The sequence below is a fragment of the Ornithorhynchus anatinus genome, chromosome 9 (genome assembly GCF_004115215.2).
Source record: "Ornithorhynchus anatinus isolate Pmale09 chromosome 9, mOrnAna1.pri.v4, whole genome shotgun sequence".
Classification (NCBI taxonomy): domain Eukaryota; kingdom Metazoa; phylum Chordata; class Mammalia; order Monotremata; family Ornithorhynchidae; genus Ornithorhynchus; species Ornithorhynchus anatinus.
Genome location: NC_041736.1, coordinates 10,707,569 through 10,722,893, shown reverse-complemented (window position 1 = coordinate 10,722,893; position 15,325 = coordinate 10,707,569). Strand labels below are relative to the sequence as shown.

At 45.3% G+C, this 15,325-nt stretch overlaps 1 protein-coding gene across 3 annotated transcripts in view; it reads left to right on the top strand.

The window, feature by feature from the left end:
• RBMS1 (RNA binding motif single stranded interacting protein 1) overlaps positions 1 to 15,325 on the top strand; it is a 182,589-nt gene that overhangs the window by 69,300 nt on the left and 97,964 nt on the right. The window contains exon 1 of one of the 3 annotated variants that reach the window (XM_029072384.2): positions 1,405 to 1,490. The exons of the other annotated variants lie outside the window; for them this stretch is intronic. Coding sequence (XP_028928217.1) covers positions 1,422 to 1,490 — 69 coding nt within the window. The 5' untranslated portion in view covers positions 1,405 to 1,421. Of the gene's footprint in view, positions 1 to 1,404; positions 1,491 to 15,325 lie in introns of those variants that run through there. 3 annotated transcript variants of the gene reach the window in all.

The following is a 15,325-nucleotide window of genomic DNA, read 5'->3' as shown; positions in this document are numbered from 1 at the left end:
CTTTTAAGAAACTTAAAATTTCCACAGGGAACGCTGGGGCAGATCCCCATTTTCCTGCCTTGCTGCTTGGACCCCAGCAAGCGGGGGCCTTCTCGCCTATCGAAGTGGACACAAGGCTCTTTCCTGGATCATGTCAGGGCCAAGATTTCGGGGGAACCCGGCCCCAACTAGAGAGAGAAGGTTCTCCCCTTGCCAGTCTGCCTTTCTGCCTCGTTGGAAACTTGAAGCCCTTAGTGGGAAACTCCCTCCTTTGCTTCCATTCCCGCCTGTTTCATAGGAGCCCCCGTGGCCCTTCAGGAGAGTCCTCGAAATGGAGGGTGGAGTCTCCCCCCAACTTTTCCTGAAGTTGTAGAAACGTTGGGATGGAGGACAAGGGGCGGAGAGACCACCCCACGATTAACCAACAACTAGCGATGCTGGTGGTGGTGACCCCTCTCGTACAAATCTCGGGTGGGGCGGGGTAAAAGAAGAGCAACCCACTCGGTTAGATTGATCACGGGTTTCCCGGGCAACTCGCAGGTTCGATTTTTGTCAGGGGGTTCCCTGGGAGTTTGGGGGATGGGGGCGAACTGAGGAGGGATGATGTTTGGTGGGGGGTTTTTTTGTGGCGATGAGGGAGGCAGAGGCCGGCGGGAGAAAGGGACGACGAGCACGGGGAAGGAGAGCGAGACAAAAGGGCGGGTTAGAGCCCCGGGCCCGGCGTTTAGTGACCTCGGGGAGAAGCCGCCATTGGTGTCTGTGTGAGGGGAGGGAGCGCGAGCGCGCCAGGGGAAGGGCGCGCGCGGAGGGGAGGGGGGGGGCAGGGCGCACCGTGGAATGTGCGGTATGCGGGGAGCCAGACTCAACCATTGCGCGGGGAGGGGGGGGGCGGGGGCCGCCCCCTGCCGAGGGACTGCGCCGCTCCGCCGGGCGGGGCTGGAGTCCCCGGGAGCGGGAGGGGCGGGGACAGGAGCGGGTGCAGCCCGCCCCCCCCCCGCCCCCACGGCCCGGTGGTTGAGGCCACGGGGGGAGGGGGGAGGGCGCGCAGCGGCGGCGGCGCTGCGCTCGTGCCTCCGCCGGGGTCCCCGCCGCCGCCCCATCGATGAACTGAGCCACCCATGGCAGGCAGGGCTCCGCGCTGCTGCTGCTGCTGCTGCTCGGCGCCGCGGCGGCAAAGAAGCGCGGCAGGGGGGCGCGGGGGCCTTTCCCCTGACTTTTAGCCCACTTCGGCGCTGGGAGGAGGAGAGGGTGGGAAAGGAAGACAAGTCGGCACCGCAGCGGCAGGCGCCAGCAGCCCCGGCGGAGGGAGTCGCCCCCCCCAGGACCGGCCTCCGCCGAAGTTTGCCCCCCTCCTCCCCCGGTATCGCTGCCTCTCCCCCCACCCCGGGGTGGGGGGTTTTTCGCCCCACTGCCGCCTCCACTCCCCTCCCACCCGCCCAGACATGATTTTTCCCAACGGTGGCGGCAACCCGGGGGGCCATAGCGGCAGCAGGGCGCCCTATCGGAAGCAGGTGAGACGGCGGAAAGGGGGGGGGGGGGTTTCACACGCACACGACTTCGGGGGGGTGTGTTCGTGCGTCTTTGTGGGGCGGCGATGTCTGGGCGGGGAAGAGGAAAAAGTGCCTGGGCTGGAGGAAGAAAGTGGCTGGGGGGCGGGGGGGGGGTGTGCAGGTTGGGGTGGGTAAGGATGCAGAGATTGAGCGGGCAGAGCTGGGGAGAGAGCAGGGGTGGTGCGGGGGGCTTGTTTTGCAAAAGGGGGGAGGCAGGCGACTTCAACTGCGTGACCGCATTCTCCCCTCCCCACCAGCAACACACACACACACACACAGAGTCTCCTCTTCCTCCTCGTCGTCGCTGTCTGCGCCCCCGCCCCACCCTGGGGACCGGCAGGGCGGGGCCGGGCGGGACGAAGAGGAGAGGCGGGCCCGCCTTTGCTGGAAGCTGAGCTTCGCAACAAGTGGCTGGGGGTTTCCTCCTCCTCCTCCTCTTCATTTTCTGCCCGAGTTTAAAAGGGAGGCCAGTTTGCACAGCGGGGGGGTGTAAGTAAAAAAGGGGTGACAAGTCGCAATATAGTCTCTCAGCCCTACTTTGACTCTATTTATTGCCCTTGTTCTTGTCTGTCCGTCTCCCCCGATTAGACGGTAAGCCCGTCAAACGGCAGGGGCTGTCTCTATCTGTTGCCGACTTGTTCATCCCAAGCGCTTAGTACAGTGCTCTGCACAGAGTAAGCGCTCAATAAATACTATTGAATGAATGAATGAGTACTGAGCGCTCACCTCCTCCAGGAGGCCTTCCCAGACCGAGCCCCCCCTTTCCCTCTGCTCCCCCTCCACCCTCTGCTCTTCCCCTTAGCACTGTGCTCATGTGTCTCTCTTATTTATTACCCTGTTTGTTTTGTTAATGAGGTGTACATCTCCTTGATTTGTCTCGATGATGTCGTCTTGTTTTTGTTCTCTTTTGCTTTGCTGTCTGTCTCCCCCGTTTAGACTGGGAGCCCGGCATTGGGTAGGGATTGTCTCTCTCTGTTGCCGAGATGTCCATTCCAAGCGCTTAGTCCAGTGCTGTGCACGTAGTAAGCGCTCAATAAATACTATTGAATGAATATTATCGAATCGAAACTCCAGCCTGAATATTTTCCGTTCAGTTCCGAAGACACGACACACTTGACACTGCCACTTGTCGGCTGTGTGACTGTGGGCAAGTCACTTAACTTCTCTGTGCCTCAGTTCCCTCATCTGTAAAATGGGGATGAAGACTGTGAGCCCCACGTGGGACAACCTGATTCCCCTATGTCTACCCCAGCGCTTAGAACAGTGCTCGGCACATAGTAAGCGCTTAACAAATACCAACATTATTATTATTATTACTTGAGCACCCTCGTCCCCTTCCCCCAGCCCTCTCAGTCACTCTACCAAAGAAAAAAAAAAAGGAACTTGCGCTGTCAGTTTTTTTAGATTGTTTAGCTTTTCAGTAGCACAGGGAGATCCGTGACATTTTAGGTCGGGTAGCGTTGGGTAAGATTGAGTCATGCACATGAGTTTTCCCATTTTAATACGGTTTCATACATTTTTTAAGGGAATGAGCTACAAAGGCAATTTAGTGGTTGGCTCAAAACCCCGAGCCGGAAAAAAGAAAAGAACTGCAAGTTCAGGAGCTCTCTTCCCTCCTCCCATTCCCCTGTTCGAGGCATTATTAAAACCATCTTGTGATAAATCTCAAAGCTTTTAAGCAGCAGTATCAAAAACGTTGCTCTAAGTTTTTTTTTTTAAAGTGCAGTTCTGTGAAAGTTAAACTGATTAGGGGTCAGTGGTAAGATGCTTGCTGAGAAAACAAAAATTAGAACATATTTCATCAACAATAAACCTTTGTGCCCATCCTTAGCAACTGAGACGCATCAATTATCTTATTATTCCAGTAACAATACCAAAGAATCTTATCTTTCCTCCATTAAGGCTAGATACATTCTAGATCATCGCATCTAATGGCAGTAATGCCCAGGGAAGTTACTTAGGGCTTTCATAGAATTATTTATTGATTACTGTTTAGTCCATTCTGTTCTCAAATTGTCGTGTACTTCTCCGATGCGCTGGCATATAAATATTTGAAAGTGGATCCGTCAGGGTAATACAGCACACTGTTCACCTATAGAAATAATTAAGGGGCAGTTTTCTAAAACTGTTGGGTTTTTTTTTCCCCCTGCCTCACTACCCCTCATTGTAAAGTATAATACAGTAACAATTATGTCCTCACGCAGGCAGACATATGAAATCGTGGTTGGGTGAGGAGTGCAAAATTGAGTCCCCAGATATGTCTGTAATTATCTGCATTGGGAACTCCACGAGCAGATTAGAGTCTATTTTTCATCGTACTAACTGTACAATTGAAGCCTGCATGTGTAACATGTACTTAGTGTGAGTTCATTTTGGGTAAATGTCCCAGGGTTTGCCACAATTGCAGAAACTTCATAAATGGAGCCAATTTAGTGCAGACATTAGCTCCCTCACCTCCCCTACCTCCCCTCTCCGGTTTCTCCGCCCATCTCCCGCCACCTGAAAAGATGGTTAATTATGTAAGGAACCATAGGGCCTTGTGAATTCATTTATTTGTTGTCAGGGCACCGCAGGGTATTAGCTGTGAAATGGGGAAAAAGCTCTGAGGGCGAGGTCTTTTACTGTAAGGGGCTGTAGGTTTTGTGTGGAAAAGGGAGATAGCCTGCTGGTCTGGAACACACTGATAAGATGCTCCTCTTTTCACAGTGCACTCTTTAGATTCAAGAGCTAAAAAGGCTGACTGAATCAGAAAAACAAACAGACTTTCTTTTTTCTATAGGCACAGAAAGAAATGAATGTGTAGGCATTATACAGACACAAGACCCGGGTACCATTGGTATTTGAGTCAAAGGTTTCTTTTGTTAGTGTTTAGCCATTCTCTGGTGAAAGCACGCTTCCTACATAGAGACCTGGTTCCTAGTTGCCATTGAGTGACTGTCGATTTAGGTTAGGCTTAATGTGCACATTTGAATAATTGCCTAAGATCGTAAAGTATGATATTTAGGACAATCTTTAGAAGCCTAAACCTTTCATTTCGACACTAGTTACTTGGCAGAAAATGGGTAAATTTCAGGTGGGCGATGGGTTTGATTTTTTTAATCTGTAAAGTTACCATTAGTGTACACATTGTTTGGAAGCTGAATTTAGATATGCACCTCGTAGAAAAAGGTTAACTTGAATTAAATATCCTGGTTGAAATGAAAATAGAAGGGACTGTGAACAGCCAAGGTTGTATTTGTGTGATAGTTTTGCCTACTGAACCTGGCAATGTTGAGTGGGCGGTGGTGGGTGGAATAGGATAATAGGAAGATAAATGAGGACTGATTGTTGTAAATGGCATTGAGGATTGACAATACTATTAGCGAATTAATTTTACTCATCTCACATTTCCCATTGCTGAGATTAATGCAGATTTATTTCTTTTTAAAACGTGCGAACCACCCAGTTTCAGATGAGATAGAAATGGGTGGTGCCTAATCTTTTCCTCAAGTGTAGGGAAAATCAGAGGTAAACATTGATCTCTGAAGTCATCTGTGTTAAACAGGATTTTCCTGCATCACGGGAAAATGAGCACACACGCACGCCTACTGAGGTCTGGTCAAAGTTAGACCGTCTTGAAGGGAATGGCAGCTCAGTATGAAATGCAGAGTTGGCTTCAGTGTAATACCCAAAGAAGATTGCCGGTTCAAGCCCCACCTGAGGAATGGACATGTATAGCCAATCAGATGGTGTCACAGTGAGATTAAACTCTGAGATTTTATATATATATATATATTTCACACCCACCTATGTATTTATGGGACTACAGGCAAGTTGGAGCTTGCTGCAGGGCCTGAGGTGATGTCATAACGTGATAATGTCGCACTCTCTGGAACAGGAGGAGTCCAGCCTGCCCCTCCCCTCCCCGCCCCCCCCGGCTCTGGGTGCCCCTACCCTGCCCTTCAACGTCCTGATTTGGAGGCTCTGCCGCCTTGGGGTCAGGGAAACAGGTAGCCGGGACCAAAACCCTGACCTGGGTGGCAGTGAAGAAACCTCCTCCAGCTTGAGGGCTGACTGATTCCTCCCAGGAGCTCAGGCCCTTGGCAGGAGCAGTCTGCAGAGCAGGGGACTGGCGAGAGGATTCTCTACCAGTTTAAGCCTCAGAGGGTGTTTCAGTATTCCTCCCCCCACCCCGCTTTCTGCCAAGAGGATGTATGTTTACACAAACATGTGCTATCGATAAAAGAACTTCACATTCCATGTGTGCAGTATGTTTGTATATTCATGCTTCATTTGGTTGAAAAAGTTACACTCTCAGGACTGAAAAACCCCTAAATGCCTGCAGAGGAATTGATTATGATGTTAGTGGTCTGTGTAGCACCCTTTGCACTCTCATCCCTGTCAGTCAGGTTCCATTTTACAGTACCTAAGCCAATATGCTTTTTGTCTCTAGTTCCACCTTTCCCTTTCTTTGGCAGTATGGGGAGATGGAAGGGAGCAAACTGCAATCCTAGATTTTGCTAGAAAGGAGCCCGCTCGTCTGTGTCTGATAGATTTCCGATGGGAGTTTGTTGGGGTAAGATCTGGATCACTGCAAGACAGAAAATTGTCTCTTTTGTGGGGGGGGGGAAGGGAAGATCTTTTCGGAAATAGCTTTTTCAGTTGATGGGGCTTCTAGTTTCATGTTGATGCATTTGATGAGTGAAGTGTTTATCTCACCAGTTTAAGTAGATTTACATAGTTTGCTGCTTTCTCTCAGATTAACTGGGCGTAGTTGCACGTGAGGAATTTAACAGTGATTCAGTGTTTGGCCTTGTTTAGAGGATGACATACAAAGCTGTTGATTAATCCTTTTCATGCTGTTCTGTTCAGAGCAATATGTGTGTAGTAGATTGGGTTTTGTTAAAGTTTGAAGATTAAGGCATCTAAAGGATGTTAAAGTGAAGATGGCTGAAGCCAGTCTCAGTTGCTGTTGTTGAAAAAGTCTAATGGACTTGGCCACTTTCCATCCAACCTACAGTTTGAGGAAAATGCAAAGCAGTAGAAATTGATGCCTGTCTCTCTGAGCGTGACTTTATAGCTTTGTCTCTACCTTGTTTGATACAAGCATTTATCTACATACATACATAGATGTGTGGGTACACAGTTTCATGTATACCTCTATTAATAGTGCTTTCAGAATTCGGATAAGGCAAGAATCCCAAATGTAATTGCCTATCTGCAGCCATATTAGAGTATTGCTTATTGTCTATGGGTGCCTGATTATTCTGCCTTATACCCGCTTGGCATCTCTAGATTTTAGGCAACTCTTTGGCAACTCTTCAGTATTCAGCCTAAGGCATTTTCCAAGCATGATCTCCATGTTGGAACATTTTATACATTGGCTCTGTTGCCTTTTGAAATCCTAAGGAGAAAAGAAGTCCCAGATTTCCCTCTGACCAAGAGAGTTGGAGAGGAATTTCCCCATCTCGTAATCACAACTGTAACAATATAGAATCTCCCTTTCCTAAAACTCACATAATCACTGCACACTCTCTGCCCTCACATTTTTCCTCAAAATAGTCTATAGCTGTTGTATTCATTGGAATGATGGAGAAACTAAGGCCAAGCAATGGAAGGAGCATGGGTCTAGAAGTCTATTGCCGACTTGTTCATCCCAAGCGCTTAGTACAGTGCTCTGCACATAGTAAGCGCTCAATAAATACTATTGAATGAAAAGTCAGATGACTTGGGTTCTAATCCCAGCTCCACCACTTGCTCTGCTTGTGACTTTGGGCAAGTCGCTTAACTTCTCTGTGCCTCTGCTTCCTCGATGGTAAAATGGGGATTCAGTAGTTGTTCTCCCTCCTACTTAGACTGTGGACTGGGAATGTGTCTGACCTGATTAACTTGTACCTACTCCAGTATTTAGAACAGTGCTTAACACATAGTAAGTGCTTAATAAATACCATTACAAAAAAAGTCTAGGTGACTTGAATCTAAGAATCCGTATCCAGATGCCCCAGACTGGTATTTTTGTGCTCTGTTTTCTTGAAAACAAGCAAAAAATAGTGGAACTGAACTATGCGGGACCATAATAGATTTAAGACTTATCTAGACACTATTCCTCTACCTCGCCACCCCCCCCCCACCCCCAATTTAGCTTCTATGGCTCAGTAAAGGTAGAATTGAAAGGGAAGGCATGGATTTCATTGAGAAACTCTGATAAATCAGTCAGTGGTATTTATTGAGTGTTTACTATGTGCTGATATTCCTAGTTCTGCAATCTGAAGCATTTTTCAGAATCCAGTTCATTTTCAAGGAATTCTAGTACCCAATTTGGCCAACAGCTGTACCAAAGAAAATCTTAACCAGTGTAAAAGTAGTGAATCTGGAAGTTAATACCTCATTTTCATCTAACACGAATATTCATCTTGATTTACCCAATTTTAGTAGGTCCCTTGGTAATAAAAATGGCGAATATTTTTCTGTTTTGAGGGGTGCTGTCTTTATTCCGATTAGAACTGAGCAGTGATTTGGGGGAAGAGAAGCTGTTTCATTCAATTATGTAAAAGGGAGGCATAAATGTGAATGACAGGGTAAGGGAGGAGAAAGTATCTTAATCTTATTGATCAAAAAGCCTACGTTCACTGTGATGCTTTTGTTTTTACCCTTCAAAAATGACTGCTGAAGATATGACAGCTTTGATTGTTATTAACGTGTATAATATTAATGCGTACCTTTTTTTCCACCTCATTTGAAGAATTGGATTTCAGCAACGTTTTTTTTTTTTAATCTTGCCAAGAAAGGAAAACAGATTCTTAAACGTCTGTAGGTGTTCGTTTTAAAAATATTTACCTATGTGTAGCACTTCATTAAAGATATTTGAAAGAATTTAGTATATATTAATCTAGGATTGACACATTGTGGGAAAATTAAGGAAATTTTTCCTGCAGAGGGGAAAATTTAAGAACCAAGCAAATTAATATTTAGTGTAGGGAGTTATCAATATTTATCATGTATTGAATACCAAGAAATGACTAGGGACCTTACAGAACCAATCCAGTATTGAATGAACCAGATAGAGAGAACCAGATTCAACCTTCAGTTGAAGGACACTGCCACCTTACTCCTTTCTCATAAAACTCAGCTCTTAAAAAGAAAGCACACCCTGGACAACATTCACCATGTGAGTTATCCACCTAAATTTTTCTCCTTGTCTTGAACAGTAATCGCCCCATAGCACTTTGTACATATCTGTAATTTATTTATATTAATGTCTGTCTCCCCCTCTAGACTTGTAAGCTTGGTGTGGGCTGGGAATGTGTCTCTTTGTGGTTATATTGTACTCTCCCATCAAACCCTTAGTAGAGTGCTCTGCATACAGTAAGCACTCAGTAAACAAGTAATGAATGAATGGATGAAAACGAATGAATAAGAATACTAATTATTATGGTACTTGTTAAGTGCTTACTACTTAACAAGTAGTGTTCGAAGATCTGGGGTAGATACAAGGTAATAAGGTTGGACACAGTCCCTGTCACATGGGGCTCGCAGCCTAAGTAGGAAGGAATACTCCCTCTGAACTGTAAGCTCCTTGTGGGCAGGGAATGTATCTACTGTATTGTATTCTCGTAAACGCTCAATAAATGAGATTGAATGAATGAATGAAGGAGTAGGATTTAATCTCCATTTTACAGATGAGGAACTTGAGGCACAGAAAAGTTAAGTGACTTGACTAAGGTCACACAGCAGACCAGTGGCAGAACTAGAATTAGAAGCCAGGCTCTCTGACTCCCAGGCCCATGATCTTTCCACTAAGCTGTGCTGCTCAAAGACGAGCATTCCTTATAAAATTAGAAGTTTGAATTTAAAGTTGAATCTGAGACTAAGAGCTTTGCTTTCTCAGAATCTGGATCTAGTACAGGTGAATGTTGAAGCCGTCGGGGGTGTGTGTCCTTTTAAGAGGTGAGTTTTATGAAAAAGGGGCGAGGTGACAGTGTTTGTCAGTCAATCAGTCAGTCAGGAACGCCTCCGTTGTTCAGTGTGCAATACTAAATGCTTTGGAAAGTACACTACAACAGTGTTGGTAGAAATTGGTGAACCCTGCCCACAAGAAGCTTTCTGGGGGAGGTTGATATTAAAATAGATTAGGAAGAGAGAGGAGGGAACGAGAACTATAAATGCTGTGGGGCTGGGGTATCAAAGTATTAAAGGGGTGCACAGTTAAGTGCAGAGTTGACACAAGGGAAGGTGGAGGGGGAGGCCTTTATGGCGAAAGATTTACACTCTGGCAGTCTTAGAGGACTTTTAATGATCCGTTGTTGACAATCAAAGTCTTTTTGAAGAAGTTAATATCCTGCCTACTTTGAGTTTTTGTTGCTGTGGGGTAATTTTGAGTGAAACTACAGTATTCATGTTTTCTTAAATCCATCAGTCAATCACTGGTATTTACCAAATGGTTCCTGGGCTTAGAGCACTCAGTAAGCCCTTGGGAGGGTTCAGTACAGTTGGTAAACTCTGTCCCTACCCACAAGGAGTTACAAAATAGTAGAACAACAAGGAAGGATGGGATGAATTAGAGAGCAGTTCCAGCATGGGTGTATCAAGTTCTTAAGTGGTACAGCATTTTAAAATAATTGTTAGATTTCTTGATATTCAAGTTGTGTTACTACTTCTTATTCTCTGTATGTTGTATTTGGACTGTTTATAGTAAATATTTTTAAAAAATTGCCTTCAGATCAAATTGAAAAAATAACCCCTTCCCCACCTCTTAAAAGTGTTATATTTTTGACCTGGAGATATAAAAAGTCAGCTTCAAATAACAATGAGCTTGAAAAGTCTTAAATAAATAATAAATAGAATGTGAAGTTTAAAATAGTCTGTTTTGGAGTTTTATATGTGGAATCTAAGCCCTTTAAATAAAGACTGTTTTTTTGTTTCATACTGCGATTGCATCTAGTCCTGAGTGCAACATGTTGAGGCAGTGGAGAAGCAGCGTGGCACAGTGGACAGAGCCCGGGCTTGGGAGTCAGAGTTCTTGGGTTCGAATCCCAGCTCTGCTGCTTGCCAGCTGTGTGACTTTGGGCAAGTCACTTAACTTCTCTGTGCCTCAGTTACCTCATCTGTAAAATGGGGATTAAAACTGTGAGCCCCACGTGGGACAACGTGATCTCCTTGTATCCACCAGCGCTTAGAACAGTGCTTTGCACATAGTAAGCGCTTAACAAATACCACCATTTTATTTATAGAGCACGGGCCTGGGAGTCAGAAGGACCTGAGTTCTATTCCTGTTCTTCCACTTGTCTGCTGTGTGACCTTGGGCAAGTCACTTCATTTCTCTGTGCCTCAATTACCTCATTTGTAAAATGGGATTAAGACTGTGGGCCCTATGTGGGACAGGGACTGTGTCCAATCTGATTATCTCATATCTACTCAGCACTTAGAACAGTGAGTGCTGTTATTATGATGATGATGCAGTTATTAACTCTTTCACACCTGATTTGATTGCTACATGCAAAAACTTTGTGCTTGTGGTTTTTAGGTGTTAACTCCAGTTGCAGGGGGGTTTTGGCAGTGGGCGGAAGCAACCTATTTTTTGTTGTGCTAGCCTTACAAAGCCATATTGTAGAGTGAATATGAAGATCTAGATAATTGTCTGTTTCCATTATAATGCTGCGGTTCCCAAGCGTGTAGGGTAGGTCCATTTATTTAATAATCTTACCACTTGTAGTATTCCCAAATTGGCTGGTCCTTTCAGTAAAGCAGAGTCATTTAATACTCTGAGAGTGGGTCCAGGATTTCTCCTGGTCACTGCAGCATGGGAGCTGATCCTGAGCAGGGTTCTGTCACCATTTGGAGGATCCTGTTTCACATACACCTGCCGAGGTGGTGATGGTTTGGAAAGCTTGGGTGCATCTGCACACGGGTTAACTTGTAATGCCAGGTTAACTTGGCTGTGAATGAATAATTTTTGGTCTGAAGTACATTGCTCTCCCTCCAGAAAGTTGAGCCTGAGTCAAGCTAATTTCACACATTTTGGTGAAGTAAATTGGGCAGGGGAGAGCATACATGTATGTGCCAGCCCCACACTTTTTCTGTGACTTGCCTAGGAGACCTGCATGTAGTGAGTTTGGCACTTTCAGGTATGCAAATTGGATGTTTAATAAACCAACCAACTTATTCCCCAGCAGTTGTCCCTTACTTTAGTTTATTTTTCAAAGCCAATGGGGTATATGTGGGGTCGAAGAAACCTCTGTGGTATTAGAATCAAGAATGTGAAGTGATTGACTCATCAGCCCTTGTTATGCACTGAATTTGGTTCCAGTATGTTGGGGAGGAATGTGGAAAAGTTAGAATTGAGAATCAATGGTCATTTCAGTGATGAGTTGGAAGAGAGAGTCTGTGAGGAGAAGCTAAGAAGTTGGGATTCTGTAGGCAGACCAAGAGAAGCCTATAAAAGGCAGGTTTGAAAGCCACCCTAAAGCAAGCCTTCATGATGGTCACCTTTTTGATGTGCTGGGCTTCATAGCCAGAGTTCTACAGGGTTTGCTAATGCTAAGTTCCTTAAGGATGATGAAAGCCCCTTCACAAAGTTTGCTCAATATTTTATCTTTTTGGACGCTCCCTTGCCCCTTGGAATTCAGAGCTTGTTTTCATTTCTCACCTCCACCTGCTATCTGCCAGAACAAAGCAGTCTTAAATGGAAAGGGGTGGGGGAGTGTTGGAGGGGCTGAGATAAAGAGGCAGCCCTTACTTCTCCTGGCCCTGGCAATCAATCTAGTTCCCTGCAGGTTTCCTCAGGGAATGAGGGCCATGTTTCATCTTCTTCATTCCAACCCTAATGCTGCCAGTGGGATCCCTGTTCTCCTGCACAGACTGTAGCCGTGCCTCCCAGCAACTCTTCAATACCACTCACTCATTGTGGTATGTGGAGAGTCCGGGAAACAACTCTCAGGCTTAGCAGTGGTTCAGCCAGGCACAGGCAGAAGTCAGAGCAGACAATGAAGAAGCAGCATTTATTAAGAACGCACTAGGTGTCCTGTGCTGTACCAGGTGCTTGGGAAGTACAGGATAACAAGAGTAACACTTTCCCTGCTGTCAAGGAGTTTATTTGTCCACTCACAGCGGAGACAGACATAAAAATATTTACAACAAGAGTGGTCAAAATAAATACATAGAGCAGACATAACCCGAATGTTAAGGAGGGGTAAATAGGTTCCTAAGTGCTGGAATTGGCTGAAGGGATGCCGTGCCTCAGGCCGGTGGAAAATTATTTGGAGAAGCTTAGAGGGAGTGGGGTTTTAAAAGGGATTTGAATGTGGGAGAGCTGTGGTCTGTCTGAGGGGAGGGAGGGAGTTCCAAGCTTGGGGAACCACAGAAAGGGGACGGAGGTGTGAGAGGCAAGAGTGAGGTATGGGTAGAAGGTTGGCTTGGAGATGGGGAACGAAGATAGTGACTGGTGAATGGCAGGTGCTTTCCCCTCCCCAGAGTACATCATGGCAGCTCTTGTGCTGCGAAGGGTAAATGTAATGTGTCAGCTATCATTCATGTTAGGAAATGAAACTCATGTGTTATAAGTTATTGTTACTATAAAGCCTAGCTTTTTAAACTGGCGTATGCAGTATGCAGCAGTTTCTCACTAACAGTGGGGACAATACGGGGTTTGCCAGAGAAGTTCCAGAAGGCTTTAAAGACCAAAACAGCCGTTTGGTGGAACATGAAAACTCGGCTACCAGAGCTTTCCTTCGGAGGAGAGAAAAAAGTTCTTGGAACCACTGGACTCTGTACTTTTGAGGGGCCAACTCCTGGTTAGTGTGCCTAGGGAAGGATGAAGAAACATAAGTAAAATCCACAGGTAACTGAAAGTTGCTCGAAGCCCTTGATGTCCTTCTCTCCAGCCTCTCTTGACAGTAGCTCTTAATGAAGACCAGTAGACTTGGGCTTTGTCTCTTCTCTTTGCCATTCTGCCAGTTGAAGAAGCTGATGACCATCCAGAGGGCAAGCTGGAGGGTTAGGAAAGGAAGGGCAGGACTAATCCACAAATTGGAAAATCTCCCCTTTGGTACTGAAAATTGATTATATTGTGGGACAATTTATTGAGCCACGTTTTCTGGAAAGTAGGTTCTTCGAAAGCTGCATTCTTTCTTTTCAAGACTGTAGAGAATATTCAGCAAGTATCCAAGGGCCAGAAGAGAGTTAATACATAGGTAATTAGTAGTAGAGCCAGTGAGTACCAGGAGACTCCAACCCATTGAAAATACTAAGTAGGAGGGAGGGCGGGCAGGTATCATAGTGGATAGAGCACGGACTTGGGAGTCAGATGTACCTACCTTCTAATTCAGTTCTGCCACTTGTCTGCTCTGTGACTTTGGGTAAGTCACTTCACTTTTCTGTGCCTCAGTTACATCATCTGTATAATGGGGATGAATAATGTGAGCCCAGTATGGGCATGGTCAGTGTCCAGCCTGATTACCTTGTGTCATCCCCAGCACTTAGTACAGCATGTGGCACATAGTGCTTAACAAATACTATTTTAAAAAACGAGGTAGTAGGAGAGATTATTCAAACCAACTTTCCTAAGAATGTTTTAAAGAACTTCTATCCCCCCTTTTCGCAGGCTCAAAAACAAAGGGAATGGAGTAGAAGAGCCATTTTCATCTGAAATCTAAGTATACCTTGGAAAGGCCCAGTAACAACTCCCATATCAGATGTAGCCATTGGTTCAGAAAAGTTAACTCATTTCATTTTTCTCCCAATTTTGAAAAAAAATTGAACTATCCGAAAGTGGAAAGATAACTACTGAGTTGGTAGAGAAATAAAACCAGACATTCTTGTGTCCTCAAGCATGTAAATGAACTACTGAGTCGATTGAATTCACATTTTCTTCCAAGTTGTCTTGCCGTCATCAACATCCAGTATTGGTTGGGAGTTCCAGTGTGGCCCAGCGCTAGGTGTTCTGACAGTCTGTTTTGGAGGAGTTGGAAAGGTAAATATCCAACAAGCTCTTCATTTCAGAAGGATGAATGCTCAAGTCTGTATTTCCAGGCAAAGTACAATCCGAAAACCCATTCAACCCAAGACAGAAGGGTGCCATCCTTCAGCTTTGGGCAGTTTCAGTCACTGGCCTTTTAGCCTTAGTTTATTCATTCATCCCAATTGTCTTTAGATGTGTGCTTAGAGTATCGTAGATTGTTCCCCAAGTATTGGGTTGTAGCCTAGGAAAAACGTTAAAAAAAGCTCAAGGGAAATTCACTGTTGCCAAGAGTCTGAGGAGCTTGCATTTATAGCAAAACTGGACTATTTAATGGATGCAAATAAGGCTTTTAAGAAGTGGATCATGCTACACATGGGGGATATGCCCTAAACAATGGTTCCCCATAGCTTTCCTCCATCACAGTGTCAAACTAAAGACAAATTAGTTTAGTTCCAAGTCAGATCCTGCAGAATGAAACTGAATCATTATATTCTCTTTCCCTAAACAGCCTTTTGTGGAAAAGGAAGTAGGTGCTCTGCAAGGCATTTTCAAGAATGTTAGAAGGTTCAAAGCTGCTATGTTTTAGGGGGTTTTGTGAGTTTTTTGGTTTATTCTTTAAATAGGTCCTGAGAGAGTGTGAGAGACACAACTTTTTAGGCACAGCTCAAAACAGTACTAGTGAAGTTCTTCCTCCCGCTCCCATAAAATCTGAATCTTTATAAACCCATGGAAAGAGTTTTTAGGTTCCTAAGTATTGTTTACAAATATAGTCATTAAATGGTGAGAGATTGAGAGATTCAGTATGAATACAACTCCGAGGCGGTCCTGAATATTTATAGGGAAGAATGAGGATGATATGAAT